We start from the raw sequence: 26,505 nt of genomic DNA, 5'->3' as shown, positions 1-26,505 counted from the left end.
ATTGGCCAAGCCCGCCGGAAGCGCTCCGCACGCGCGCGGGAGAGAGCGGGGCGGGGAAATGCTGCTTCGTCGCCACGGCAACCGCGCCGGGATTGGGCGCGCCCGCGGCGGAAGCGCTGCTGGGGGCGGGGCGGAAGTGACGCTGCGGACGGCGGGTGTGGCGGCGCCGCCATGGAGCTGAGCGAGATGCTCTACAACAAGTCCGAGTACATCGAGACGGTGCGGGCGGCACCGGGAACCGGAACCGGGACTGGCACCGAGCGGGGCGGCACCGGGAACCGGGCAGGGCTGAGACCGGGCGGCGCGGGACTGGCACCGGGGCGGGACGAGCATCGAGCGGGAGAGGGTGGGACTGGGAACCGGCACCGGGACTGGGCGGGGCAGGACCGGGAACCGGGCAGGGCTGAGACCGGGACCGGGCAGGGTGGGACGGAACGGGCATCGAGCGGGACAGGGCGGGACCGGGAATCGGCACCGGGAACCGGGCGGGGCAGGACCGGGAACCGGGACCGGGCGGGACCAGCACCCGGGCGGGGCGGCGCGGGACCGGGAACCGGGCAGGGCCGAAACCGGGCAGGGTGGGACGGGGTGGCGTGCGACTGGTACCGGGCGCGCGGGGGGACGCCCGGAACCGGGCTGGGCGGGATGAGGGGGACCAAGCCGGGCCGCCGTGACCCCCTGCCCGGCCCTCCCCCGGCGCCGCGCTCTCCCCGCAGGCCTCCGGTAACAAGGTGAGCCGGCAGTCGGTGCTGTGCGGCAGCCAGAACATCGTGCTCAACGGCAAGGTGCGTGCGGGGGTGCCGGGCCGCGCCGTGCGCGGCGGCTCCCTGAGCCCTTCCCCTGCCCCGCGCAGACCATCGTCATGAACGACTGCATCATCCGCGGGGACCTGGCCAACGTGCGCGTGGGCCGGCATTGCGTGGTCAAGAGCCGCAGCGTCATCCGGCCGCCCTTCAAGAAGTTCAGCAAGGGGTGAGCGCGGCCTCCCGAACCGGGCACTTCACGCAGAGCCTCCCCAGCGTGGCGTGTTCGAGAGGGCTGTGTGCCTTCTGCAATAGCTTTGCATAAATGCATCCCCCTAAAGCATTTTTTTCTTAAAAATTTCAGCTCTGTTTTGAGGGTGTCTGTGCCTTTAAAGCTGCAATATGAAAATACTGGGATCTGTTAAAATAGCAAAGTGCAGAACACATCTCATTCGTTCTTCATTCAGTTGCAGTCTTTAGATCTTGGTGTGCTTTACTGATGTGGCAAATCCCTGTTGTTTCTTTGAGTCATCCTTTAAAAATACCTGAGAAAAAGGAGCTGCTGTTGAAATTTTCCTTAGCATCCAACTTGCCTCTTAGTGTAATTGGAGATGGGTGACTTCACAGTGTGATTTTAGACCTAATAGCGCTGCGGTTGATCTGTGTGTTGTGGCACCTGAGCAGGCAACTCTCTCCGCTGTCCCAGGGTTGCTTTCTTTCCTCTCCACATTGGCGATCACGTCTTCATCGAAGAGGACTGTGTTGTCAACGCCGCCCAGATCGGCTCCTACGTGCACATAGGCAAGAACTGTGTCATTGTGAGTGCTCTTCCCCGGTCTTTCTTTTCAGCTTTGGGCAGTGCTGTCCATGTGCTCCATTTGGAGCAGGCCAGCTGCTCCCCTTCCTTCCTCACAAAGGGCTGCTTTACTCTCTGTCATTCTGGGGGTACCAGGTGCAGTTGACCACTGTTTGCAAACCCAGGTGCAACAATATTGTCCCAGTGGCAATTGGGCTCAGCTGGGGCCCTCTAGGACTGCCCTATAGGACACAGGCCAGGCAATCGCACCGAGGTTATTAGTTAATATTTCTGCCTGCTCTTAAGGCCCACGTAGTGCAGTGTTAATGCAAAGGATGGTGTTTCACTGAAACAGGCAGCCGTGGGGCACGCGTGAGGACCAGCTCAGAGGAGCTGCTGCCTGCTGAGCTGCAGCCCTTGCTGTGCTCCTGCAACACCAGGGTTCCTGGTTCCAGCATGCTCGCTGGCGTGTTAACGTGTGACTCCAGAGCATGTACACATGTTTCCTTAGGAGAAAAAGATCAGCCTCTTAAATGCATTTGTGAACAGCATTCAGTCACGGTGAGGATATATTCCAATATACTGGAACATATCCCTTATTATGAGAATGATTTTGAGGAGTTAAATTGGTTGAGCTTCAACTTACCCAGAACAAGACACAGAATTGTGAGTGTGAGCTTCCCCTGGTCTCCATTTCAGGGCCGTAGGTGTGTTCTGAAAGACTGTTGCAAAATCTTGGACAATACAGTATTGCCTCCTGAAACGGTCGTCCCGCCTTTCACAGTGTTCTCGGGCTGCCCAGGTAAGATCCCTTTAATTTTACTTTTTCATAGTGTTAGACATTCTTATTTCAAAAACAAGGTGCTGTGACAAAGGCTCCTGTTTGCTTGGGACCTAGAAACGAAGGCATAGGACACTTGGTGTAAGGAAGAGTAGCATTTTTAGCTTGTGAAAGTCACTCTGAGAGGTGTCAGGTAGATGGTGCATGTTTACTCATAGCAATGTGGTGGGGATTACAAGAGAAGAACTGTTCTGTTAGTATTTACTTACAGTTCAGTCTCAAAATGGAGTAACTGCTTTGAATGGTGATTATAAACTCATTTTGCTTCCTCCGTCGAGAGTGCTGATGGTCCTGCTGTTGTTCCTCTTCCAGGACTCTTCTCCGGGGAACTCCCAGAATGCACCCAGGAGCTCATGATCGACGTTACAAAAAGCTATTACCAGAAGTTCCTGCCGCTCACTCAGGTCTAGTAGCCTCGTTGCCGTGTTTCGGAGCGCCGAGGACACGTGGGGCGCGCGGGAGCGGGAGAGCAGCGCGGGCAGGAGGGCAGGGCAGGGGCCGCCTCGTCCCGAGCGCTCCCGCGGGTTCCCCCGTGCTGGCGCTCGGGCCGAGGCGGCCCCGCGACGCCGCTGTTGGTGTTGGAGCTCGGTGTGCTCATTCCAACGTGCTTCATTCCGTGTCGTCTGAACCGTGCCCTCGTGCGCTGGAGCCGGGAACGCTGCTGCACTCCCCGGGGGACGGCAGCGCTTGCAGCCCAAGCCCGTCTTCCGCATCGCTTCTGTTCCTAGCCCAAAGCCGGGGGTTATCTCTTCTAGAGGCAACGCTCGTCCCTGAACAGAAGCGTCATGTGGCTGACGCGCTTGCTTCGGTTCTTAATTACTGGGCTTCATTAGAGCCAGTGCTTTACTTCTGAAAAACGTGCCCACCTCTGGGGTTGTGCCCACCTCTTCCCCTTGTTCCCTGCAGACCAGGATTATCCCCTATAGGAGCAGGGTCTTTCCTCATCCTGTGGTTGGCTTTAGGTTTTCACCTGCGGTTGAAGAGCTGTCCTATTCCAGCTTGCTTGGCCCCTGGAGCAGCCAGGCGTGCGCTCTCGCCCGCTGTGCAGGATTAGGAATGTGGTGTCTGCTGCGTGTTCTGTTTTCCTGAACATCACAGACCTCAAAGAGCCAAAGGGCTTTGGAAAGATGATTCCCATCACGGTCAAAATTCAGCGCAGCAGAAGGTGGGGAATTAAAAGTGGAAAAAACTGAGGTGGGTGGGAAAATGCTGCAATTGTCCCCATTTGCTGTGCACCGTTTGTATTTGCAGAAAGCTCTTCAGTGCTTTCTGCATCCTAAAACTTAGGCTGGAGATTCAGACTTCTTGGAAAGAGGGCATGCTTCATTTTGCACATCTGCAGTTATTCTTGCTGGGAGCAGCTGTGTGCAAGATGGACGTGGCTAATACATGGCTAATACTCTATGTGCTCCACTCGGTACCAGACAACTGACCGACAGTTAACGTGCTCCGTTTCGGTGGCATTGGAGCATCGGCCCCGTGTGGGTTTGACGCCATGGCTCCTGCGTGCTGTGACGCCCGGCGGGGCCGGCGCGCGGTCGGGACGCAGGCAGGCAGGGAGGGGGCTGAGCGTGGCAGCTGAACAGCAGTTCAGGCTGTGCTGGGTAGTGCAGAGTACTGAGATGCATTAATTAGCAAGCAGATATAAAAACACTAGCGTGCATAGTAACTACTGTTAACCAAATGTAAAGCTGCTGTCTGGTTTATATTTTTGCTGTACCTAAATTAAAAGCCTCTTAAGTTATTCAAGTGACTCAAGGTCGTGACTCTTCAAATGAAATGTCCCAAGTGGAGGGAGGTTCCTGCTTCGCTTGTGCACAACATGCACCACAGTCTGGTTCTGTGAGGGCAGGTAGTGTCTGTGCACTGGAAGTCAAGTATGGTGTGAAAGAGCTGCTGCTTTTCTGCTTGAGCCCATGACCTTCCCCACCAAGTGAAGCCATTCCCGCATGGCTGTCTTGGAGAGGCTCTGAAATAGGGATTTTTTTTTTTAAAAAACTTCTATTCTTGATGGAAGGGAGAGTCCCAGGAAGTGGTTAAGTGTTGCTGACGTTTTCAGCCCAGGCGGGCAGCTTCCCAGCTGATTTCAGCTACTCGCATGACTGGTGCCTCCTCTCCAGAATGGGCCTGGCCCTGCAGAAGCCCCTTGTGGTGGGAGGGCGCCCGGGCAGCGGGTCCCACCGTGCTTGGGATTCTCTCAGGACTGTGTGTGTTGCACGTCTGGGTGTTTGCGCTGCCCCTCGTTAGTGCCACTCTGCACTGCTGGCTCGTCCTCGCCGTCTCTGCGGTGCGTGGAGCGGCGCCGCGTTGGGCAGGAAGGGCCTGTGTGTTGTCGTGGCGTCACCTCGGAGTTTCAGCACCACGTCTGCGTTTCACCGGGAGTGCGGAGCTGAGGGCTGGGAGCTTGAGCGTGGAGCGGGGACCGGCTGCAGCGGGAAGGTCTCGGGCAGGACGCGCGGCTGTCCTGCTGGAGCTGCCCCCTCCCGTGCACTCGGGGCTGCCTAACTGCACGGGTGCTCACGCTTTTCTCGGCCTTCTCTTCCTTCCAGCAGGCTCATTGAAACCTCTTTTGTTGTCTCTGTTAAGGTGGCCTCTGCCAGGGTCTAAAAAGCAGTCACCAGTGAAGATGTCAAATCCTCAGCACTGTTAACATTCCCTAGTTTGCCCTCCTGTCCTCTGAAGCACCACTCTGACCTGGCTCATCTCTACAGCTCTGCCTGCTCTCGGCCGTGATGGAGTATCCGTAGGTTGCAGCACGTTTCTACAGCCCCGGGAGCTCTAGTTTTGGTTCAGTTTAGTGCAGTGCCATGAAACGGGACTTCCAGGAGAGGCCTTTGCTGCACGGCTGTGGAGGAGCTGGGGGCGCGGGGGGAGCATGATGCTCAAAGCAAGGGGGAGGGAAACGGTCAGACTTGTGGCAAACCGTGATCGCTTCAAACAGTAAATCACTATGTTGCTTCATTGTCCTATATCCACTTCACTTGGCTCTGCCTGAGACCGGAGGTGCCTGCTGTCGTGTTGGTCGCTCTCGTGCAGGGCAGTTAAAGATCCCCAGAACCAAAAAATGGGGATTGAGCCTTGCTCTGGCTCTGCTGTCGCCCGCAGGCGCTGCTGGAGCCGGGACGGCCGTGCTGGCTGGGGGAGGCCTGGCCGCGCCGCGGGGCCGGGATGCGGCTGGAAGGGGCCCGGCTGCTCCCTGCATCCCGCAGCTCTGCCCCACGCCTTCACGGGGCCACCTGCCCCCTGGGCAGTCCCTGCGGGGCCGCCAGCCCCCAGGGCAGCGCTGCCCATGTGGGGCAGCCCCTGCGGGGAGCCGGGCTCTGCCTGTGGAGCCCCGGGTGCCGCTCCGGCGGTGATCCCGGCCGGAGGAGCGCTCCTGCTAAAGCCCCGTAACGGAGGGTGCTCTCGGGCACAGCTCTCCAGGCCCTAGTGCCCGGGCGCTCCGTTGCTGCTGTTTTCCTTCCCAGGCAGTATCCCACCTCCTGCCTGGGGTAAGGAGGGTAGAAAAGGCATTAACACGGCCAGGCACAGTTATGCTCAGCTAGTAAAATGTCACCCTCAGGTGACACAAGAGAAGCTGACAATGACAGCAGGAAGAGGGGGGGCTACCAATTAAAAACCAGCAAGATGACTGGATTTGGGGATGTGTGGATTTATGTAAACAAGCAAATTCTTACCTTGAAGGAGCCACAAAAATATACAGGGAACCAAACTGTCTAGTTGTCATTTCTGTTTCACAGAAAAAAAAAGGTATAAACTAAAACATGAATTTCCCTTTGCAAAACAATTAAACCGAGTGTGCTAGAAGGACTAGACTCAAAAGCTGCTCCCAGTCCCCAGGAGTGGGGGAAAAGGAGTCGGGCTCGAGTCGCCTGGGCCGTTTCCCATTAAAGTAACCCGTCCGTGGGCGCTTGGAAACCCTCGCGCTCCCCGGGGGCAGCTCTGCAGCGCGGGCCGCTCCTGTGCCCGTGAATCCTCCGCGACGTCCCACGCTCCCGGTCACGGCCGCAACCCACGGCCGCGTGGAGGCGCGCGGCGCTCCCGGCGGGATCCCGCGCGTGACGCTGCCCGGGCCGCCCGCGCCGCGTCCCGGCTCCGCCTCGCGTCCCCGTGGCACCGGCACGAGGAGGCGGCAGCTCCGCGCGGGGGCCGCCTCGCCCTGCGGCCGCGCGGGCCGCTCCGCCGTGTCCGCTCCACGGCAGCGCTGGCACCGGGCACCCCCCGGCCTCGGGGGCAGCTCCGGCCCGCCCTGCCCGGCGCTCCCCGTGCCCCCCGCTCGGTCCCGGGCCCCGCTCGGTCCCTCCCGGCCGCCAGGCGGCGCGCGCGGCGGCGCCGGCTCTTTAAAGGCGCCGGGCGGGGCGCTCCCATGGTGCACCGCGCGGGCGCTTGGATTTTAAATCCTCTCGGCCAATGGGGAGCGGGCGGGCGCGCGCAACGCCCCGGCCGCGCGTTTGAAATCGCCCCAGCGCTGCGCGCCCGCCCGCGCCGCTCCCACCGCTCCGACCGGCGGCCCCGCGCCGCTTCCCGACCGCTCCGCTCCGACCGGCGGCGGCTCCGCTCCGCACCGACCCGACCCGACCCGGTCCGTTGGCCGCGCTCCGCGCCCGCCCGCAGCGGCCCGAGCTCACCCGAGACCCCGCTCCGCGCCCGCCCGCACCGCGCTCCTTGTTCTGCGCCCGCCCGCCGCGGCCCCCCGCTCCGCGCCGTCCCGTCCCGCCCGCGCCGGCCCCGCTCCCCGCCGCTGCCGGCGGTCGCCCCTCGCTGCGAGGCTTCGTCCCGAGCTCCCCCCGCGGGCGGCCGGGGCCGCGGGCGCCATGAGCGCGGCGGGCGGGAAGGCGGCGCGGGCGGCGGAGCCGGCGCGGGCGGCGGGCGGGACGGCCCCGGGCGCCAAGGAGGTGCCCAAGGTGCTCGTGGACCCGCGGACGCGGCGCAGCTACGTGCGCGGGCGCTTCCTGGGCAAGGGCGGCTTCGCGCGCTGCTACGAGCTGGCCGAGGCCGAGAGCCGCGAGGTGTTCGCCGGCAAGGTGGTGCCCAAGTCGCTGCTCGTGAAGCCGCACCAGAAGGAGAAGATGTCCATGGAGATCGCCATCCACCGCAGCCTCGCGCACCGGCACGTCGTCGGCTTCCAGGGCTTCTTCGAGGACGCCGACTTCGTCTACGTGGTGCTCGAGCTCTGCCGCCGCCGGGTGGGCGCCGCGGGCCGGGCGGGGGGACCCGGGATAAAGCGGCCCGGGGGCTCCGGGGGAGGGGGGTCCAGCCCTGCGGCCGGACTGGGGGGCCTGGGAAGCCAGGAGGGCTCGAGGGGACTGGGATGGGGTCTGGGCAGGGAGATCTGGGGGCTCCGTGGTGGGGAATCCAGGCCTGGGGATGGGCAGAGGGGCCTGGAGGGCATTCGGGGTGGGAACTGGCTCTGGATGGGGGGTCTGTGAATGAATCTGACCCTGGTTCTGGGCAGGGGACTCTAGGGGAGGCTCCGCAGGGGGGAACTCAGTCCTAGGTCTAGGCAGGGGTACCTGGAGGGTCTTCAGGGGTGTGAACTGGCTCTGGATGGGGGGTCTGTGAATGAATCTGACCCTGGTTCTGGGGGAGGCTCTGCGGGGGGGAACCCAGCCCTGGGTCTAGGCACGGGGGCATGGGAGGGTCCCCGGGGGGCCCTTGAGGGCAGCCGGGGCTCACGGCCTCCCGCAGTCGCTGCTGGAGCTGCACAAGCGGCGGAAGGCGCTGAGCGAGCCCGAGGTGCGCTACTACCTGCGCCAGACCATCCTGGGCTGCCAGTACCTGCACAGCCACCGCGTCATCCACCGCGACCTCAAGCTGGGCAACCTCTTCCTCAGCGACGAGATGGAGGTGAAGATCGGTAGGTGTCTGCGGCGCGGTGCCCCCATCCGCGACAGGGACCCCGAGCTGGGGATAGGCGGTGCGGGGGCCTCTGATTTATGCTCCCGTCTTCCCCATCTCTCAAAGGTGACTTTGGCCTGGCCACCAAAGTGGAGTATGACGGCGAGCGTAAGAAGACCTTGTGTGGGACCCCGAACTACATTGCCCCAGAGGTGCTGGGCAAGAAGGGGCATAGCTTCGAGGTGGACATCTGGTCCATCGGCTGCATCATGTGAGTCAATGTGCCCTCTGCGTGGGGCTGGGCTCTCCAGGCTCTGGCTCTGCTTGTGTTTTGCTGTAAGCCAAAGCCTTGACCGTGCTGTCCCCAGAGCACCCACCCCTGCTGGCCATGGCTGCTGTCTGGCACGTGGCCATGTGCCTCTGCGGGCTCATCTGCTCACAGCGGGGCTGTCTTGAGGCACTTCTCCAAAAGTCCTCCTTTCCCAACCAGAACTTTCTCCGGGGATACTAGATTCCTGCTTCTCCTGTCAAGGAGGAGGACCAGGGAATAGTACCTGTAACTGCCTGCTGTGCTGCCCTTCCTGTCAGAGGAACACGTGGCATCAGGAAGTCACAGGAGGCCCTTCAGCACGAGGCCCTTCTGGAGCGGGGAGCTGTAGGCCCTGCTGCAGGCTGCCTCATACAGACACTTCTCTGTCCTTGAACACGCAGGTACACCCTGCTGGTAGGGAAGCCGCCTTTTGAAACCTCTTGTCTAAAGGAAACCTACATCCGAATTAAGAAGAACGAATACACCATCCCCAAGGTACGGCCCTTCCGGGGCACTCGTTAACCTCGCAGCACGCTTGGGTTGCCTTCTGCACCGTTCTGCTTAATGCACAATGGTGAAGCAGCTCTCCCTGCCGAGTGCTAGGGAGGGGATGTGTCAGTCTGGTGGGATGTACCTATGGGGTCAGCTTCCTACTGAGCAGCTAGATCCCAGAAACCCGGAGCACTGCTGGTCCAGTCCTGCTAGAACCAGCTGGCTGGAAGCTCTGAGTGCTGCCAGGGCGTCCCCCAGGCGCAGTGAGGGAGCCCTTTGTGCAGTGGGGGAACGCGGCGCTGAGCAGAGCTACCCTGTGCTCGCTGCACCTTGTGCCCGCGGGTCTCTGGCCTGTCCTGTTTGTGACCTCTGCCCGTCTCCTCGCAGCACATCAACCCCGTCGCTGCTAACCTCATCCAGAAGATGCTGAGGTCCGACCCTGCCACGCGCCCGACTATCGACGAGTTGCTCAACGACGAGTTCTTCACGACAGGATACATCCCCTCCCGCCTGCCCACCAGCTGCCTCACCGTCGCGCCTCGGTTTTCAATTGCTCCCAGTGGGCTGGAGCTGAACGGGCGAAAGCCGCTGACTGCGCTCAACAAAGGTGAGGGCCGTGGTGCTGGGTGGGAGCCTCCAGCAACACCCAGGCTGTCGGCAGAAAACCTGGAGCATCTTGTGAGCGGGAGGTTTCTTCCCTCTTGTCCTTCCTGCTGTGGTTCTGGGTTTGTCGGCACCAGCTTTAGCTGTCTGCTGTGGGATGTTTCTTGCAACTAGAACTGCAAGTAAAGCCGGTGCCCTTAGAAAGCTGCTTCCCAGTGCAGCTTGTGTGCTCTCTTCTTTCCTGGCACAGGACCAGACAGCCCTGCACTGGAGAGCTTGCCTGAAAAAGCTGATGTGGCAGGGCTGCAGGAGCTGGGGGACGCTGTTGACTGTCACCTGGCCGACATGCTGCAGCAATTGACTGCAGTCAACTCAGTCAAGCCGTTCGAGAGAGTCGTCGTGAGACAAGGTGAGTCTGGGGCAGGGCCATGTGCACTTGCCTTCCTTGGTTGCTTGCTTCTCTGTCTTTCTGCTCTGCCTGAAGTGAGCAGCTTTCCTGATCAACTTTCAGAATAGGTTTCAGAATGCCTTCTAATAAATGTTTCTTCTCTTGGCAGAGGAGGCTGAAGACCCAGCCTGCATTCCTATCTTCTGGGTTAGCAAATGGGTGGACTACTCAGACAAATATGGTCTGGGTAAGTAACATAGGGGCAGCACTTCAGTCTTTTCTGGTTTCTGAGAGAAGCTGCTCTTTGGGCATTGCAGGTGTCTGACTTTTTTAATTTAGTAGTTCAACATGAAGGTGTCTAAACTCACTCTCACAAGATCATTAAATAGGGAATCTAGAGCAGCAGTCACTGAACACCGGCCCATGCCACTATGGGCAGAAAACAATCTGCATGGGATGTGGCCTTGCTCTGCTGTGAGCAAATGATGCCAGTGCTGTAGTTACTGAAGTTTTTAGCCTTCCCTGTCACATTAAACACTACAGAAAAAGTGCAGGGGAGTGCCACCCAGGCATCTGTAAGAAGGAGGAGCTCTAGATCTGGTGGGTGGGTGTCAGCAGTCCCCTACATGACAGTCCTTTCCGGTATTTTGCACATCAGCTCTCCTGTGTTTGAAGGTCTAACAGGTTCCCTTTTGACCTAGGTTATCAGCTGTGTGACAACAGTGTTGGAGTTCTCTTCAATGACTCCACTCGTCTTATTATGTACAATGATGGGGACAGCTTGCAGTACATCGAGCAGAACAGCACAGAGTCCTTCTTCACTGTGAGATCCTATCCCTCTGCCCTGAACAAGAAGGTCAGTTGTGGGCACAGGGCTGCTGCTGGGGTGGATGCCCCCCTGCAGCCTCGGGGGGCGGGTGTCAGGGACAAGGTTGTCTCCTGCTGCCGCTCTCATCCCGCAGGCTTCCTCTTGCCTGGTAAAACGTGGCCGAAGGAGAGACACTAGCGGCTCTAGGTTTCTAGCTGAATCTTGGTTATGGGTAGCTTCAAAGAAATATGTGCTCACAAACCTGCACGTGCCACTGTTTAGCAAAGTGAGCCTCGGCATCCCCGGCAGGGTTAACCCTCCGAGTAGGGAGTGCTGCACATCCTCCCGGCTACCCCCAAGGCCTGGAAGCCGGGAGGAGGCTCTGGAATTTCAGAAGCAGCCCCTGCCCTCCCCCTGCAGCAGGGTCACCCTCCGCCCCGCGGGTGATGGCCTGTCCTCTCGCAGATAACACTATTGAAATACTTGATAACACGACTGGACTGTCCTCTCGCAGATAACACTATTGAAATACTTCCGGAACTACATGAGCGAGCACCTGCTGAAGGCGGGCGCCAACATCACCCCGCGCGAGGGCGACGAGCTGGCCCGCCTGCCCTACCTGTGCACGTGGTTCCGCACCCGCAGCGCCATCGTCCTGCACCTCAGCAACGGCACCGTGCAGATCAACTTCTTCCAGGTGAGGAAGCTGCTCCCTGCCAGGCCCTTTGCCCGGCTCCGTGCTGAGGTGCCCTGTCAGGGTCCTGTTGCTGCTGAGACAGGCTTCAGCGTTTGCCGTGTGCTCAGGGTGACCTCTCTTATCTCCCCATAGGACCACACCAAAGTCATCCTGTGCCCCCTCATGGCTGCTGTCACATACATCGATGAGAAACGGGACTTCCGCACGTACAAGCTGAGCCTCATCGAGGAACACGGCTGCTGCAAGGAGCTGGCCAGCCGGCTCCGCTACGCCCGCACCATGGTGGAGAAGCTCCTCAGCTCCAAGTCTGGCTCAGCCCGCGTGAAACCCTCTGTTTAGGCCTTGGTTTTGGAGGACTTGACATCTGTGCCAACCCGTTCCAGCTGCGGCCAAGGGGGGCTATAGTAGCATCCCTGCTTGCACTGTGACCTCCTGCTCCTGGCAAGAGCCTCTGCTGCTGTGGGGACGGCGCAGTGTTCACTGACTGGTGCCCGAGGGAGCTTCTTGCTCCCCCACACCCAATAGAAAGTCTATTTTTTATTAAGTATCTAGTCTTTTTTCTAACCTCCCACAACAAAAAGCCTGACTCAAACTGCCTCTTGTATGAGGTTCCTGGGCATGAGAGACCAGAGCGTGGGGAGGGCAGGACTATCATGTAAGTTATTTGTACATGTTTGTGCCTTATGCTCTGGGCTTTGTTTCCTCTTGTAGCAGTTCAGCTGAGATATTTAACATGCCCAGGTTGAGACTGAGCAATCAGCCTTTTAATACTGAAATTAATTTACACGAAACCTAAACTTTTGTATATTGCATAACTTGATTAAAGATTGTTTGCTGCAGCGTCCAGCCTCTCCTGGTTCTCTTTGCCTGCCCTAAGGCCTCAGTGGAGGGAGGTGGCAGAATGATTCTGTGATGCCTCTGCTGTCCCCCTCCTTCCCAAGCAAGTGTTCCCACTTCACAAGCTCCCGTGGGGCTTTTTAAGTTTAGGAGATGCTCCCAGGAGCAGCACTCTGGGGAAAGAAGGGGATGGCTGCAGCAGGAGCAGTGCTCTAACCAGTAGCTGCAGCTAAGGGGGAGAAGAGGGGCATTTTCTTACCTTTGTTCTCACTCTGGGAAGCTCTTGTTATAGCAACAGTCCTGCTGCAGTGACCGCTTTGTCCCTGATCTCAGGTATTTTTAAAAGGTGATAATAAAACATGCCCCTGAGTTGGGGTAGCTCAGCAGGAACTGGGTGTGAGACTTCCTTTTTTTCCTTCTGACTGCCAGGAAGAGATCAATTTTTAAAAATATATTTATATTTTTTCACCATTTTGTATAAAATATTCTAGACCATCCCGAACCACGCCTGTACAAACAAACTGGCTATTGCCAGAGTAACAAACCCCCCCACCCAGCCCTGAGTGGAATCAAGACGGTACAAAATGATTGTGAGGGGGACAGGGAGCGGGGAAGGGGCTGCAGGGCCCATGGAGCTGCCGCCCCCGTGTCCTGGCACAGGGCAGAGCCGCGAGCGGTGACGGAGCCGAGGGGACCCCGCGGAGCTGGGCCCGGGGCTCTGGAAGCAGCAGCCTCAGGCCTGGGCTCAGGGAAAGGATCCACCTGGGAGTTGTTGTTTCCTTCGCCCTCCTCGCTGCCCTGAGGAAGGCGCGATGCTGCTGTCCTGCTGTGCCACCCACGCAGGCTCCTGCTGCCATCCCACGGACCTGAAACACCTGGAGCTCCTGGGGAACAAAAGGGTGAATCCCTTTTTCTCAGCCTATCTGAGATTAAAACAATAAAAATAAAAATGGCTTCGTTAGCGGGGGCTGTCTCCAGGGCCGGCTGCTCTCCACCCTTAGCCCTGCTGCAGAGGAAGATGCAGTAGCAGCTCCGCAGCCCTGGGCTGCACGCTGAGCGCTCGCCCACGTTGCCTCGCACAGCCCCGCGGGGATGAGGTGCCATATCCAGTGTCAAACTACCGTAATAGTGCTCCGTCAGCATCTGTGTGCTAAACACACGGTGAAATCACCACTTCCACAGGACTGGAGCCGATCCGTCTCCTGGCGAACAACCAGCAGCGAGGCGGCACTCGAGCAGCAGCAGAGTCCTCCTGCTCTTCTCAAGAAAACTCCTGCAACAGTCAGCTATTTTCCTGACTTCTCAGGACACCCTGAGACAGGAGCCAGCTGCAACCTCTGCTCCCTTCCTCCGGAGGCCACTGGGTGCCCTGGGCTTGCACTGGCTCCAGCGCTTGCCCTGCCGCTCGCAGCCTGCAGTGCAGGGAAGAGCCAACGCGCCGCAAGGATCAGGGACAGGCAACGTTTTCCTTTAGGAGACATCACCGCTCTCCAGAGTTCACGTTCCCCCCAAAACAGGCGGTCGGGCTCCCTGGGAGCCGTGCGGAGGTCCCAGGGCACCGCAACGGGGCAGAGACGGTCCCAGGAGCCAAGGCAAGGCGCGCGAGGAGGGCGCCCATCCTGCCCGCGTGCGCTGATTCCCGCCCGTTCCTGGAGGGAAAGGGCTCCGTGTCCCGCCGGGGACGCCGCTCACGCCGCGGGGCCGCCCGGCTCGTGGCAGTAGTAGGGGCGGAAGAGACGCTCGCGGGCGCAGAGCCTCATGGCCCCGTGCGTGTGCAGCAGCAGCAGCGGGAAGCGCGACGTGAAGTAGCGGACGAAGCCGTCGGGCAGCGGCCCCAGCGCGTCGCGCACGGGCGCCGGCAGCTCGTGGTAGTGGTGCTTCTGCGGGAGGAGCGCGCTCAGCGCCGCGGCCGGCCGGGCCCGCGTGGCGCGTGGCACGTGGCGGCACCTACCTTGTTCCTCATGGCCCGCAGCAGGTCGCGCACCGAGCCGCCCTTGTACGTGCGGAACCGCCGCAGGTCTGCAAGGGCAGGGGGGTCAGCGCCCGCGGGGACGGGGACAGCGCGTGGGGACAAGGACGGTGCGGCAGGGAGGCCAGAGTGGGGACGGGGATGTCACAGTGGGGATGGGGACACTGCGGTGGGGACAAGGACACTGCGGCAGGGAGGCCAGAGTGGGGATGGGGATGTCATGGTGGGGATGGGGACACTGCGGTGGGGACAGGGACAATGCAGTGGAGACACTATGGTGGGGACAGGAATGGCACGATGGGGATGGGGACACCGCTGTGGGGACAGGGACGCCGCGGCGGGGAGGCCAGAGTGGGGATGGGGATGTCATGGTCGGGACGGGGACACCGCGGTGGGGACAGGGACAATGCAGTTGGGACACCGTGGTGGGGACAGGAATGGCACAGTGGGGATGAAGACACCATGGTGGGGACACCGCAGTGGGGATGGGGACACCTCAGTGGGGCCAGGGACGCCACGGTGGGGAGGCCAGAGTGGGGATGGGGACACCGTGGTAGGGACAGGGATACTGCAGTGGGGACACTATGGTGGGGACAGGAATGGCACAATGGGGACAGTGGGGACGAGGACACCATGGTGGGGACACCGCAGTGGGGCCGGGGACGCCGCAGTGGGGACACCAAGGTGGGGATGGGGACGCCGTGCTGGGGATGGGGACGTCGCGGTGGGGATGTCGCGGTGGGGACACTGCAGTGGGGAATGGGGACGCCGCGGTGGGGATGGGGACGCCGTGCTGGGGATGGGGACGCCGCGGTGGCGCTACCTGTGTGCAGCGGCAGCGAGATGTGCATGCGCCAGTTGAGCCGCACCACGGCCCGTGCGCCGGCCTCCAGCGCCGCCACCACGGGCCCCTCGGGCGGCTCCTTCTCCACGCGGTCGCTGACGTCCTGCGGAGGTGGCGGCAGCGGCGCTGGGGGGACATCCCGCCCGCGCCGCCCACGGCAGCCCCCGGCGCGGGGTCTCGTCCCGTGCGCGGGCAGGGATCGGCCTTTCCGCAGCAGGAACGGCCCCGCGCTCGGAGCAGGGCCCACGGCAGCTGCTCCCGCAGGACAAGCTCCAAAGGAGCCTATCGAGCTAAACAGGGCTGGTTTTGACACGTGTTTTTTACGCTCAGGAAGACTGCGCTACGTCAGCCGTGCTCGGATCCCGCTAAAATTCACAACTTCTGGAGGGTCCTCACCTGGAAGAACTGCAGCTGCTTCTCTTGGCTCCAGAAAAAGGGGTGCAGGAGGACCACGGGCGCCGACGGCCGCGTCTGGGGCTCGCTGCTGATCATGGCTGCAATCAGCTCCCTCGCAACAACCTTGTCTTGGATGCAAAACAAATGAAATGGAAAACTAGTGCCCCTGAGGAGGACAGGGAGCAGCACACGGGTTGGTTCGGGGCTCTTGCTGCCAGCCATGGCGCACAGTCACCCCAAGAACTGCAGAACTGCAGCAAAATGAACCCAAACTTCTATTATTTCTCACCACCCAAACCCACCATTAACTCCTCTCCCTCTGCATGAGCTGGGGCAATGATGAGTGGGGAAGGCCTCTTACCATGAGCCTCTTCCTGCAGACAGGTCAGCTGGAAGGTGCCTGCCAGGATGTTGGCCTGTCGCCGCAGGCTGTCCCCGAACGGGTGTTTTCCTCCTGACACCACGTAGTAGAAGATGCAGCCAGCCGAGAAGATGTCCACAGCACAGGTCTGCAAAACGAGCAGGGAGCTGGGACCCTCGCAGCAAGGGCTGTGGAAGTGTTTTTACCTTCCCACTTTCCATTCTTATACTTATAATACTTATACCCTTGGTTGTTGGCTGAAGCTTTAGCTAGGAAATTACTCAGAGACGGCACTAAGAGCCCTCGTTGGTAAATGCAAAATTGCTGATAAATGCTGCTATTGCACAAGGGCTCCTTCCTTCTTCCTGACTTCTCTGCCAGATGAACACCTGAGAGCTCCTAGTATCTTAAAAATCCACACAAACTAATCCCAGCCTGAGCAATATGAGGCACATTGCCAACCCCAGCCCAGCATTTGGCCTCAGCAGAGACAGGATACCCCGAGCAGGGGGGTAACCTTCGCAGCCAGCCAGTTCCCACAGTCCCCTCCACCCGCCCCGTCCCAAATTTCCAAGCGCTCCAGCCCAATGGGAAGACCTGCACTGGACACATCTGGCTCCTATCCCAGGGATCCAGCTTTTACTGAGCTCCATGGGCTTTTCCAGGCACATCCGAGCAGATGTGACCCTGCCCAGCTCTGCCAGGCCACCGCGCTTGGGACTCCTTGTGCCAGGAACGGCTGTGCCCACAAGGGACAGGACAGCAATAAGAAACCGCTGATTACAGAGAGCCTGGTGGTGGCTACTCCTGTTCTGCATTTGGACCGGCTTATAGTCTTACGGCTTTTGTCTTAACCAGGGATATTAGCGGCACAGCAGGAGGCTGGGGTGGGCAGGAGGACTCTGCAAGGCCAGGGCCAGCGAGCACCGGGCAGGACGGGCACGGGCGGCCGCGGCTCACGCACGGGATTCTCCTTCGGGGCCTCCTGCAGCAGCTCGGGCGCGATCCAGCCCTCGGTGCCCGGGATCCCGGAGCGGAGGCTGAAGCTGTGTCGTCCCCCATGAAGCTTCTTGCACAGGCCGAAGTCGGAGATGACGGCTCGGATCTGCCCGTGACTATTGGGGACGGAGATGAGGATATTGCAGGGCTTCAGGTCGCGATGAACTGAAAGAGGCAGTTTGCAACGTTACCTGCAGAGCGGACCCTGCGGCGTGAAGGCCAGAGATCTCCACGCCTGGCAGCTATTGCCTTGAATTCCCCAGCACAAAACCCCTGGGCTGACCCCAGGAGCTCCCTAACGATGGATTTGCTGGGCTGAACGCGCTGCCCCACGCTCCAGACGTGTGAGTGGAAGCAGGGACGCTGCCCTCTTACCGATGTTCAGAGAGTGCAGGTGTGCCAGGCCTGACATGGTCTGACGCAGGACAGACACCGGGTCCAGGCTCCGGCGGTCGAAGCTGGGGCTCTCCACGTACTGGAAGCAGAGAGGGGTGGAGATACGAACTGAGAGCTGCTCTCTGGGAGCCTCAAGCCAGGCTCAGCAGCAGAGACCTCTCCCCAGGCAGATGGAGCTGGAAGCAGAACCGCTTTCAGCTCTCCAAGTCCAGTCAGAGGCCACCTGTGCCCAAGGCTAACTCGTCACGTCCATGTCCACCAGCTGGCATACGTTCCCTCTGCTCCAAGCCTGCTCCCACTTGCTCCTCAGACCTCCACAGCTTCAGCAATGCTCCTGCTTTACTGTTCTAATCCCAACTTGCTCTCGCTTCTCAGCTATGCTGGGGAAGGGACTCAGCGGGAGACCCAATTCAGATTAACACAGCTGTGTGCCCTGCATCTCCAAAGCACCTTGCAGCCTGTCCATCCAAGATCTAACCACCGTTCCCTCTGACTCGCAAACAGGTACAGAGCAGAGCATGCCAGGAACCTCAAACAGGGCCCCAAACGCAGGGCCCGTGGCTGAGAACCCTGCTCTCCTCCGAGCAGAGAGGACTCTGCTCCTGCATGAATATTGCAGGAAGGCCCTCACTAGTGGGACACACAAAACTGGATGCATTCCCCTTGGGACTCCCTGCAAACACAGGGCTGGAGACAGAGGGGTTATTTAACAGCTACTCAGTGACGGCTGCATCTTGATGGCCCTTGCAGGGGATGGGGTTGCGGGCTCACCTCCTGCAGCGTGGCAGAGCAGAGCTCAATGGCGATGTAGTGGAACTGCTTGTCCTTCTCAGTGCAGAAATACCGCACGACATGGGGATGCTCGTCCGACTCCCGGAGCAGCTGGACCTCGCGGTCCACGAGATGGAAACACTCGGGCAGCAGCCGCTTCACAGCCACGTTCCGGCCATCAAACTGTCCCCTGCGTGAGGAGACGACAGCAGTGTCCACGTACAGCCCTCGCCGGATACGGCAGGGACAGCCCTGCGGATTTACAGCCTAGCAAGGCTCTGCACAATGCCAGAAACCAAGAAGGAGAACTTGAAAACCCACCCACAAAAACCTCTGACCCACCTGGATCAAAGCAGGGAAGAAACAGGCCTTGCTGCTATAACTGTGGCTCCCAGGAGGACACAGAGAGAAGGTTCTCTTCATCTGAGCCAGGCCTGGCCTTAGGAAAAGGGAGGGCGTCCCAGGCTGCTACTCACCTGAAGACGAAGGTTCCTCCAGCTCCATGGCCCAGTACATCCTTGGGGTTAAAAGAAATTTTCCCAATCGTAATCATGTCTGGTCTTGCATCTGCAGAGGAAGACTGATGTCACCAGCCATCCTTCAGCCTCTGACTATTAATGTCATACCAAGCACATCCAGTTCTTTTACCACCTGGTCCTTTCCTGGGCACTGCTCTTCCTGCAACTGCTTTTGTAGCCCATTTTTATCCACGTCTTGCACCCACTCCCCCTCAGCTGAGGTTGCAGCCCTCTTATCTCTCCTCCTACTCTGGATGACAACAACTGTGCCACCTCTTCCCAGTCTCTGTGTGCCTCAAAATCTTGGATTTATTTTTCTGAGAGTTCCCCTTCCAAACTGTGGGGAAGGACATGGACATCCCCACAGTCAAGGTGTTTCTGGCCCGGACAGAGCGCCCCGTGCACCTTTCCTCCCCTCAGCAGCACACACCTTCCGCAGCGCCCAGGACAGCTGGATCCTGGCCGGCCACCCCGTTCGCCAGGTCCTCCGAGTGGGCCCTTCGCTGGGTCACCCCCAGCTCCCCCGGCTCTGCAGGGACACCCTCCGCAGAGACCCGGCCCGGGAACAGCATCTCCTGTTGCTGCTGCAGGAGCTGGATCTGCTTTTCCAGCTGCTGCTGCTGCACCTCGTGCTGCTTTTGCAGTTTCTGGGACACAAACAACAGAAATATCTCAGCTCCTCCCGTCCCAGCAGGTGAGAACCCAGCACAGCTTAGACACAAGCAGAACTCATTGGCCTTCTTTTCCCTGCCCTGCTGCTCCTCACAACACAGCGTTGCTTGTGCCACAGAGACAAGAAAGAAGCAAAAGGTTTGCAGCCCCTCAAGCAGTGGCATTTCTGCAGCAGGCGGTTCCTTTGCCAGCCAGAGAAGAAGGGACAAGCACTCACCATCAGGAGCAGGAAGAGGACGCCCCCGCCCAGCAGGGCAGTGCTGACTGCTGCCATCACCATGTCCCAGCTGCCGGCCTCGGGATAGACCTCGGTGGCATCTGGCTGGAGCTGCCCGTCGCTGCTGCGCACGGCTGGCCCCTCCGCGCTGCCCGCGCTCAGATACTGCAACACAGCCCGACACCGGCTCGCACCCCCGGGCTCCCGGTGCTCGTGCTCCTGCCCGGCAGTTCTGCTGCATCAGCTCTGCCCGCAGGACCCCTCTTCATGCCCGTTCACACACTGGGACATGTCCCCCCAGCACTGTGCAAGGCCCCCCGCTCCGGAGCAGAGACCCAGCGCAGCTCCAGCACTCACGTCATCAAACACAGCCCTGGCGGAAGAGCTCTTGGGAATGATGGTTTCCGTTGTCTTCCTCAGGTTCTCTGGAAAGGCTCTTAGCATCGTGGTATGGACCACAGGAGGCAGCTCGTGGTGTCCTGCAGTGGGAGGAAAAAGCGAGAACTGTCAGCTGACCTACGGGCACCAGAGAGACCAGCGTCTGGTCACCTCTGCAGTGCCAAAGTGGGCACTTAACAGCTCTGGCTCTCAGGGAGAAAGGGTGTCCATTTTGCCGGGAAATGTGACACACGCCAGAGCTCCATCCCTGGAGACAGGGGCCTTGGGGCAGCAGTAGCCAGTGCAGAATGGCCTGGGACAAGGTTGTCCCCTCTCAGCACGCAGTGGAGGGCCTGGCCCTGCTCTTTGTGCCTCCCCAGACAACTACCCCGAGAGCAGCTTTTCAAGCCCCACGGCAGGTCCTGCCGTCGTACACGAGCGCTCATGGAGCGAGTGAATCCACTGCGTGCACAACTCAACAGGCCACGTCGCATCCATGAGCACAGGTCATCGTGAGCCTCATTTCACAGCCCACCCGCACAGGCCGCAGCCCGTTCCAGGGAAAGCTCAGGGACATGCCGGAATGAAACCCACGCCAGAATGACCGTGTGCGGAGGAGGGATCACAGCCTCAATCCTTTCTGAAGCACTGGGCAAAGCAGTTAACCCCGCTACGCCAAGAACCCCCGCGCTTCCTCCCACTAGGACCGTTGTGCGCGCGGGGCGCAGGGAACGCGGCGCCCGCCACGGCCCGCACCTATGAGGAGCCACTGGTTGCGCAGCGCCGCGACGCTGCCCTGCGGGTACTTGACGTCCGTGCTGGGCGTGATCTCGCACTCGCCGGACTCGCTCACGGTCACGTCCTCCGTGGTGGGGCCGTCGATCCTGGCCAGCGTGACCCCCCGCGGCTGCGGGGATCGCACGGTTACCAGGGCGGGAGTCAGGACGAGGCGCTCCCCGCTCGCCGGACGGGCGCGTTGGCGGCGGGGGACACTCACCACCAGCGCCACGCTGCCGTGCACCAGGGAGGTCACGGCGTAGAAGCCGGCCGCGTGCTTCCCCACGTAGAGCGTCGGCCTGCAACGCCGGGAAGCAGCATCACCGGAGGCTGCCTGTGTTTGGAGCCGGGGAGCACCGAGCCACGGAAACCGCGGGATATGGACACCATGCTGGTGTCACAGCCGGGAGCCACGAACATCCCACACCCCGAGCCCGCTCAGGCCCGCGATGGCTGTAAAAGCCAGTGCTCTGCCCCGGGTTAAACCCCAGCCCTCGTGACTGTCCCCGGTGCCAGACTGCAGCTGCCAGCCCCTCCTGCCGGCCTCAAGCCACCCCCGGGGACCAGAGGGCTTCCCGCTCCTGTCCGCCCTGCTCCGACGGCTCCTGCACCACGTACAGCAGCTGGGTCTTGCTGCTGCTGAAGTCCTTCATCGACTGGTGGTTCCACCTGACGAGGCGGATGTCCTGGGAGTGGAAGGTCAGGTAGCGCAGCGTCTCCATGGCCACGTTGAGGTGGGGGACGCGCTGGAGGCTGTCCTGGTGCCACACGTAGATGCCCACGACGGGAGAGCCGTAGTTCTGCGCCCACAGCACCTCCCCACTTTCCTTGTCCAGCGTCACCACCAGGCCGTCTCCGCTTGAGGCAAAGTGGGCCATTTCTAGCCAGAGACACAAGGCGGGGGGTACAGCAGCCTGTGGGGCACTGTCCCTCTCTGTCCCCATGTCGAGCTGTGGCTCTCGGCCAGGCCAGCGCTGCTCTTGGATGCTCTGCTCACCCCAGAGCTCTTGCTGGACGGGTGCCACACAACTCCCTGCACCACTGTGAACACCTCACCAAAGCCCCAGAGCGGGCGATCCCGTCCCCATCCCACAGCTCCTCTGCATCCCCAGGGATGTCTTCCAAGGGATACAGGTGACTATGCTCAAACTGCAGAGCGCTGGCCACATCTGAGAGGATGCGCGTCCTATGTCTGTGCCCCCTTGCTCGTCCCACAGCTGTGTCCCCTGCTCATCCCATGGCTATGTCCCCACTGCTGGCCCTTTTCTGCAGCACAGCCTGGCCCTGGACCTGCCCGCGTGCAATGAGCCCCGCGGGACGCGCAGGGCAAGCGCAGGGACGTGCAGGGTGAGCGCAGGGACGCGCAGGGTGAGCGCAGCACCGCGGGGAGCCGCTCCGGCGCGCTCGGGCAGCCACTCACTGTAGGGGTAGGCCTCCTTGTAGAGCGGGGCCGAGTAATCCGAGTAGGTCGCGTTCCAGCGCAGCTCCCGCGACTTGGTGTCGTACATGGTGATGACGTACTCTGGGGACAGAGCAGGGCAGCGAGCTCAGCGCGCCGGCGCCCGCAGCACGGCCCGGGACGAGCGCCTTGGTGCGGGAGGAACGGGGCACCGAGCAGGGACGCGGGCACGCGCTCCCCGTGCCGGTGCGGCGCCGTGGGCAGCGCTGCGGCCGCGGTGACACGTCCTGGCGGGGCCGCGCGTGCGGAGGCGGCAGCGCTCGTGTTCACGCAGCGAGGCGGCAGGACCGGCGCAGCACCCTGTCCCGGGCGCCGCAGAGCGGGACGCGGAGGGGGCTTACGGGTACGGCCGATGTAGAGCAGGGGGCTCGAAGGGCACAGGCCGTCCCAGGCCTCTGTGGACAGAGTGGTCTGCTTCTCTCCGGACTTGGGGTCCACGATGAACCAGGTGTCCAGCTTCTTTCCTAGCAATGACAATACACAAATACCTCTGTGTTAAGTCTCCACAAGCTGCTGTCCCCGAGTCGGAACCACCCCATGGGCTGCCTCCCCGTATCTCTCCCTCCAAGGACATCTTTTCCATGAGGTCCCCCTTCAGCCTGTCCCTCCCTGCATCTCACAGCACTTCTTCCTCACGTCGCACCCATCCCTGCAGACTCCACACCAGCCTAGGGTGCCCGTTTGCCAGATCAGAGCCCACCTGGGTCTCTCGGGCACCGGTGACCCCCTACCGAACGTCACGGGTCCAGGCGCCCCGGCAGAGAGGCTGATCTGCCCCAGAGAGCTCCCCCGTACCCGTGTAGAGGACCCCGTCCGAGCTGCGGCACGGCGAGGACTGGACCAGCTCCGGGATGGTGAACGGCAGCTTCTGCAACGCAGGAGCACGAAGGGCCGTGAGCGGCAGCAGGGCCAGGGAACCGGCTGTGTCAGCAGCGCCGCTGCCCCCCGCGCGGGTGGGAAGGAGCCGGGTGCCCGGACAGGCCCCTCCGCCCTGCCGGCCTCCCCGGGCAGCCCCACGGGCTGCGTTGGGAAGGGACCCGGCTCTATTCCCCCCACTCCCGCTGGGCAGACGCCTTCCCGGTGCCGAGGACCAGCAGGAGCGATCCCAGTGCTGCCGCCGCCACACTGACCATCAGGCCTTCCTTGTTCTTTCCTCCCAGGATATACAGGCTGCCGTCATTGGGGTCCGGCAGAAACGCTGGTCTGAAAAGGAGCAGAGAGCAGAATGAAACGGGAGCTGCTCCCTGTTCATGGGGCCCTGGCAGCGGCTGAGCAGGAGACGCAATAAGGGGCAGCCCTCGGCACTCGGTCCCAGGGAGATTCCCCTCAAAACCCCCAGCACTGGATCGGGGTGAGCGGGACACAGCGACTCCCACAGCTGCTCTGTGGCTGCCGGGGCCTCTGCCCCTCCGCTCCGGAGCTCCCTGCTTTCCTGGTTCCCCCTGTGCTTTTAAACAGCCATAGGGATTTTCCTCATCTTCTTTCCTACACTTTTGTGTGATGGCCCCAAAGCTTCTGGTCTGTCTGTAGAAAGGCCACGCGTTCAGCAGGAGGAAGCAGCTATTTCTGCATGGTGGTGCATGAGGCGCCAGCCCAGAGCAGGCAAAGGGGACGCGCTGCACGGCTACCAGGTTAATTCCCCCAAGGTTCCACTTTCCTGTTTGCATTCCCTGCGTCAGGAAATGTCCGTCATCTTGTAACACCTCGGAAGGCTGATGAACAGCAGCCCGTGCTGCGAAGGACACTGCGCCGGGGGAAAGGACACTTACTCTGCCACGTAAACGGGCACCTGCAGAATAGGATCTGAAAAAGAGAGCGAAACGTCGACGTCAGCGGGACGGGGACAGCGTGGCGGGGTTAGCGACGCTGGGTTCTGCGCTGATTTGCATGGCGGACCAGGAATAGCCCCTGCTGGCGGCGAGTCCTGGCGAACGGGCTCCTCCGGGCAGCGGGGCCGGCCGCGCTCCGGGCACATCCAGGCGCCTGCGGAACCCCCGGCTCCAGCACCCCGAGTGCGATGGGAGCTGGAGGCTGCCCCTGCATCCCCAGCTGGGGACAAACCCGGGGACCGGCAGCCCCGGCCACCACCCTGCTGGGTTGGCACTCACCGTCCTTCAGGGTCCACTTGATGTCACCTGTGCTCTTGCTCACAGCATGGAGGTTTCCATCGAGAGTGGATACAAAGAGCAGCGTTTCTGGGACCGTCACGGCGCTGCCAGTGAGGCACTATGGACAAAAACGTGGGCCTGAGAGGGGGGCTAGGGCTGAGGACCAACCACTCACCAGGTGCTCACAACAACAACATGGAGCAGGGAAGAGAACCCAGGGGTCCCTTCTGATCCTTTCTGTCCTAGGCGAGCCAGGAATCTCGGGGCGCTTCCCAAGCCCCTTCACAGTTTGCAGCTGAGCTCTTGGGACAGGCTCCTACCAGACCCAGAACACGCCTGTTTTTCCTTCTAAACCTGCAGGTTTCAACCTGTGACCCGCAAGCCCCTGGCAGAGGCTGTGCACAAAGGTAACAGCTAACACAAAAGCCGGGTCCCCATAGGGAGCGGCTGCCGAGCGGCCACCGTTCCTGGTGACGCAGGAGCTCGGCCACGGCGCCGCAGGCAGCAAACGGGTCGGGTGACTTTCCAGGGCAGCAGCGCAGCTGCGGGGAGGCCACGGCGGCGCCGCGGGCCGGAACCGTGCGCGCGCTCACGGCGGGCGCCAGCTCAGCGCTGCGGCCTCACCCGCTCTGCAAACAGCAGCCAGCGCACAGCAGCGGAGCGGAGGACTCGGAGCAAAGCCATTGGGCAGCGGGACGCGGCCGGGGCGAGCGGGGAGCGGTGATCACCAGCCACCTGCCCACGGGGCCTGCGGCAGCCGCCTCGCGGAGGGCTCCCTGCCCAACGCGCGGCCTCGCACCCCGCGCGCCGGGACAGCCGCCCTGGGCTCAGCCCGAGGACGTGGCCGGATGGAAGAGCAGGATGCGGCTGGCAGCCTGTGCCGGGAGACGGGCGACGCTCCCGCACGAGCCTGTGGCTGAGGAGAGGCAGGTGACGGGGGGCAGCCAAGATGTGTCAGAGCGAGACACATCCTCCCGAGCTGAGATCCCCACAGCTGCCACCACGCAGGGGCGGCCACCACGTCACTCGCTCCCCAGGGCACCCACCGGCCCCAGGCCCTCGCCATCTCGCTGCACTAACGGAGCCGGACAAGCCCAGCTCCGGCTGCAGGATGCGGCAGCCCCAGCAGCCCAGCTCCCTGCCGGGACGCGCAGCAGGACGGCTCCGAGCCCGGCCCTGCCGGAGCAGCAGCAGCTCCTGCTCGGGGCAGGTGCCCAGGCTCGGTGTCCCCGTGCCACCCGCGGTGCTCCGGGGCCGGGCAGCCCTGAGCGGGAGCGGCGCCGTGTCCGGAGCAGGAGCCGGGATCCTGCCCCGCGCGCCGAGGCTGCCCCAGCGGCTCCGAGCGCGGCGCTGCCAGGCTGACCTGCGGAGCACGGCCCCGGGACCGTGGAAAGCACCGCGGGGCTGTCCCGAGCGCCATGGGGACGCCGGGACACAGATGCCCTGCGCGGGGACACCACGTGTGGGACGCCGAGGTGCGCACAGCCCGCGCGCGGGACACCGGAGCGCACGGCCTGCACGCGTGGAACGCAGGGACACGCAGACCCCACGTGAGGGACGCAGGGACACGCAGACCCCATGTGTGGAACACAGGGACACTCAGACCCCACGTGTGGGACGCAGGGACACGCAGACCCCACGCGTGGGACACAGGGACACGCAGACCCCACGCGCGGGACACAGGTGCCCCCGCAGCTGCCGGCAGACGCCGTCCCGCACCCACCCGCGCGTCGCCGCTGCCCGAGCGGCCCCGGGGCGGGCGCTGCTGCCCGGGGCCCCGTCCCCACCTGCGCACGGAGCAGCAGCAGCAGCAGCAGCAGCGGCGGCGGCGGCAGCGGCGGGCGCGGGGCGCGGGTCGCGGCGCTGCCCATGGCCGCACAGGCCGCGAGTCCCGCTCGGGGCGGGGCGGGCGCCGCTTCCTGCCCCGCTGGCTCCGCCGCACCGGGCGGGGGGGGGGGGCGCTGGCATCAGCCCCGTTCCGGTACCGCAGCCCCGTTCCGGTACCGCCGCCCCCTGCAGCGGCCGCGGCGATCCCGGGAGGCGGCTCCGGGTCCCAGCCCGGCGGGACCGCGCGGGGGGCGCGCACGAAACCGAGCCCCGAGCGCGGAAGCGGCGCCGCCTGCGGCCGCTGCCCCGAGCGGCGCGGGGAGCCCCGGGGAGGCGGCGCGGGGCCCAGCCCGGGGCCGCTCCGGGGCCGCACGGGGCAGAGCCCGGGCCGGTACCCGCGACGAGGCCCTCCTCCCCTCCGGAACACGGTGGAATCCGCCAGGGAGCCTGGAAAATCCCG

General features: G+C 62.1%; 3 protein-coding genes across 4 annotated transcripts; 2 read left to right on the top strand and 1 right to left on the bottom strand.

Moving 5' to 3' along the window:
- The first annotated feature begins 157 nt into the window (after positions 1–157).
- DCTN5 (dynactin subunit 5) lies at positions 158–5,037 on the top strand. 2 transcript variants are annotated; one of them, XM_088520979.1, is made up of 7 exons: positions 158–219; positions 717–785; positions 854–972; positions 1,450–1,561; positions 2,239–2,341; positions 2,693–2,784; positions 4,967–5,037. In XM_088520979.1, the coding sequence occupies exons 1-7, from the start codon at positions 172–174 to the stop codon at positions 4,985–4,987; spliced, it is 564 nt and encodes a 187-aa protein (XP_088377105.1). In that variant the 5' UTR covers positions 158–171; the 3' UTR covers positions 4,988–5,037. The 2 variants fall into 2 exon arrangements, with proteins under 2 accessions (XP_088377105.1, XP_088377104.1); XM_088520978.1 differs by lacking the exon at positions 4,967–5,037 and adding an exon at positions 3,632–3,722.
- A 2,157-nt stretch (positions 5,038–7,194) lies between these two features.
- PLK1 (polo like kinase 1) lies at positions 7,195–11,893 on the top strand. Its single transcript, XM_088520975.1, has 10 exons — positions 7,195–7,566; positions 8,069–8,237; positions 8,345–8,489; positions 8,930–9,023; positions 9,408–9,627; positions 9,874–10,032; positions 10,181–10,254; positions 10,709–10,867; positions 11,334–11,516; positions 11,649–11,893. The coding sequence occupies exons 1-10, from the start codon at positions 7,195–7,197 to the stop codon at positions 11,853–11,855; spliced, it is 1,782 nt and encodes a 593-aa protein (XP_088377101.1). The 3' UTR covers positions 11,856–11,893.
- A 2,144-nt stretch (positions 11,894–14,037) lies between these two features.
- Positions 14,038–26,089, bottom strand: ERN2 (endoplasmic reticulum to nucleus signaling 2). The gene is made up of 22 exons (XM_088520981.1): positions 26,006–26,089; positions 24,219–24,336; positions 23,880–23,913; positions 23,241–23,313; positions 22,906–22,978; positions 22,452–22,574; positions 22,072–22,173; positions 21,270–21,531; positions 20,872–20,950; positions 20,631–20,781; positions 19,854–19,975; positions 19,497–19,661; positions 19,038–19,254; positions 18,566–18,656; positions 18,090–18,279; positions 17,298–17,397; positions 16,888–17,087; positions 15,924–16,071; positions 15,563–15,690; positions 15,146–15,269; positions 14,305–14,372; positions 14,038–14,233 (listed from the first exon to the last, which is right to left on the bottom strand). Exons 1-22 carry the CDS (start codon positions 26,087–26,089, stop codon positions 14,042–14,044), a joined length of 2,844 nt encoding a protein of 947 aa, XP_088377107.1. The 3' UTR covers positions 14,038–14,041.
- Positions 26,090–26,505: the final 416 nt, after the last annotated feature.

The sequence above is a fragment of the Tinamus guttatus genome, unplaced genomic scaffold (genome assembly GCF_059628265.1).
Source record: "Tinamus guttatus ecotype Peru unplaced genomic scaffold, ASM5962826v1 Tinamus_guttatus_pri_ptg000107l, whole genome shotgun sequence".
NCBI classification, from domain to species: domain Eukaryota; kingdom Metazoa; phylum Chordata; class Aves; order Tinamiformes; family Tinamidae; genus Tinamus; species Tinamus guttatus.
This window is presented reverse-complemented; position numbering and strand designations above follow the sequence as displayed.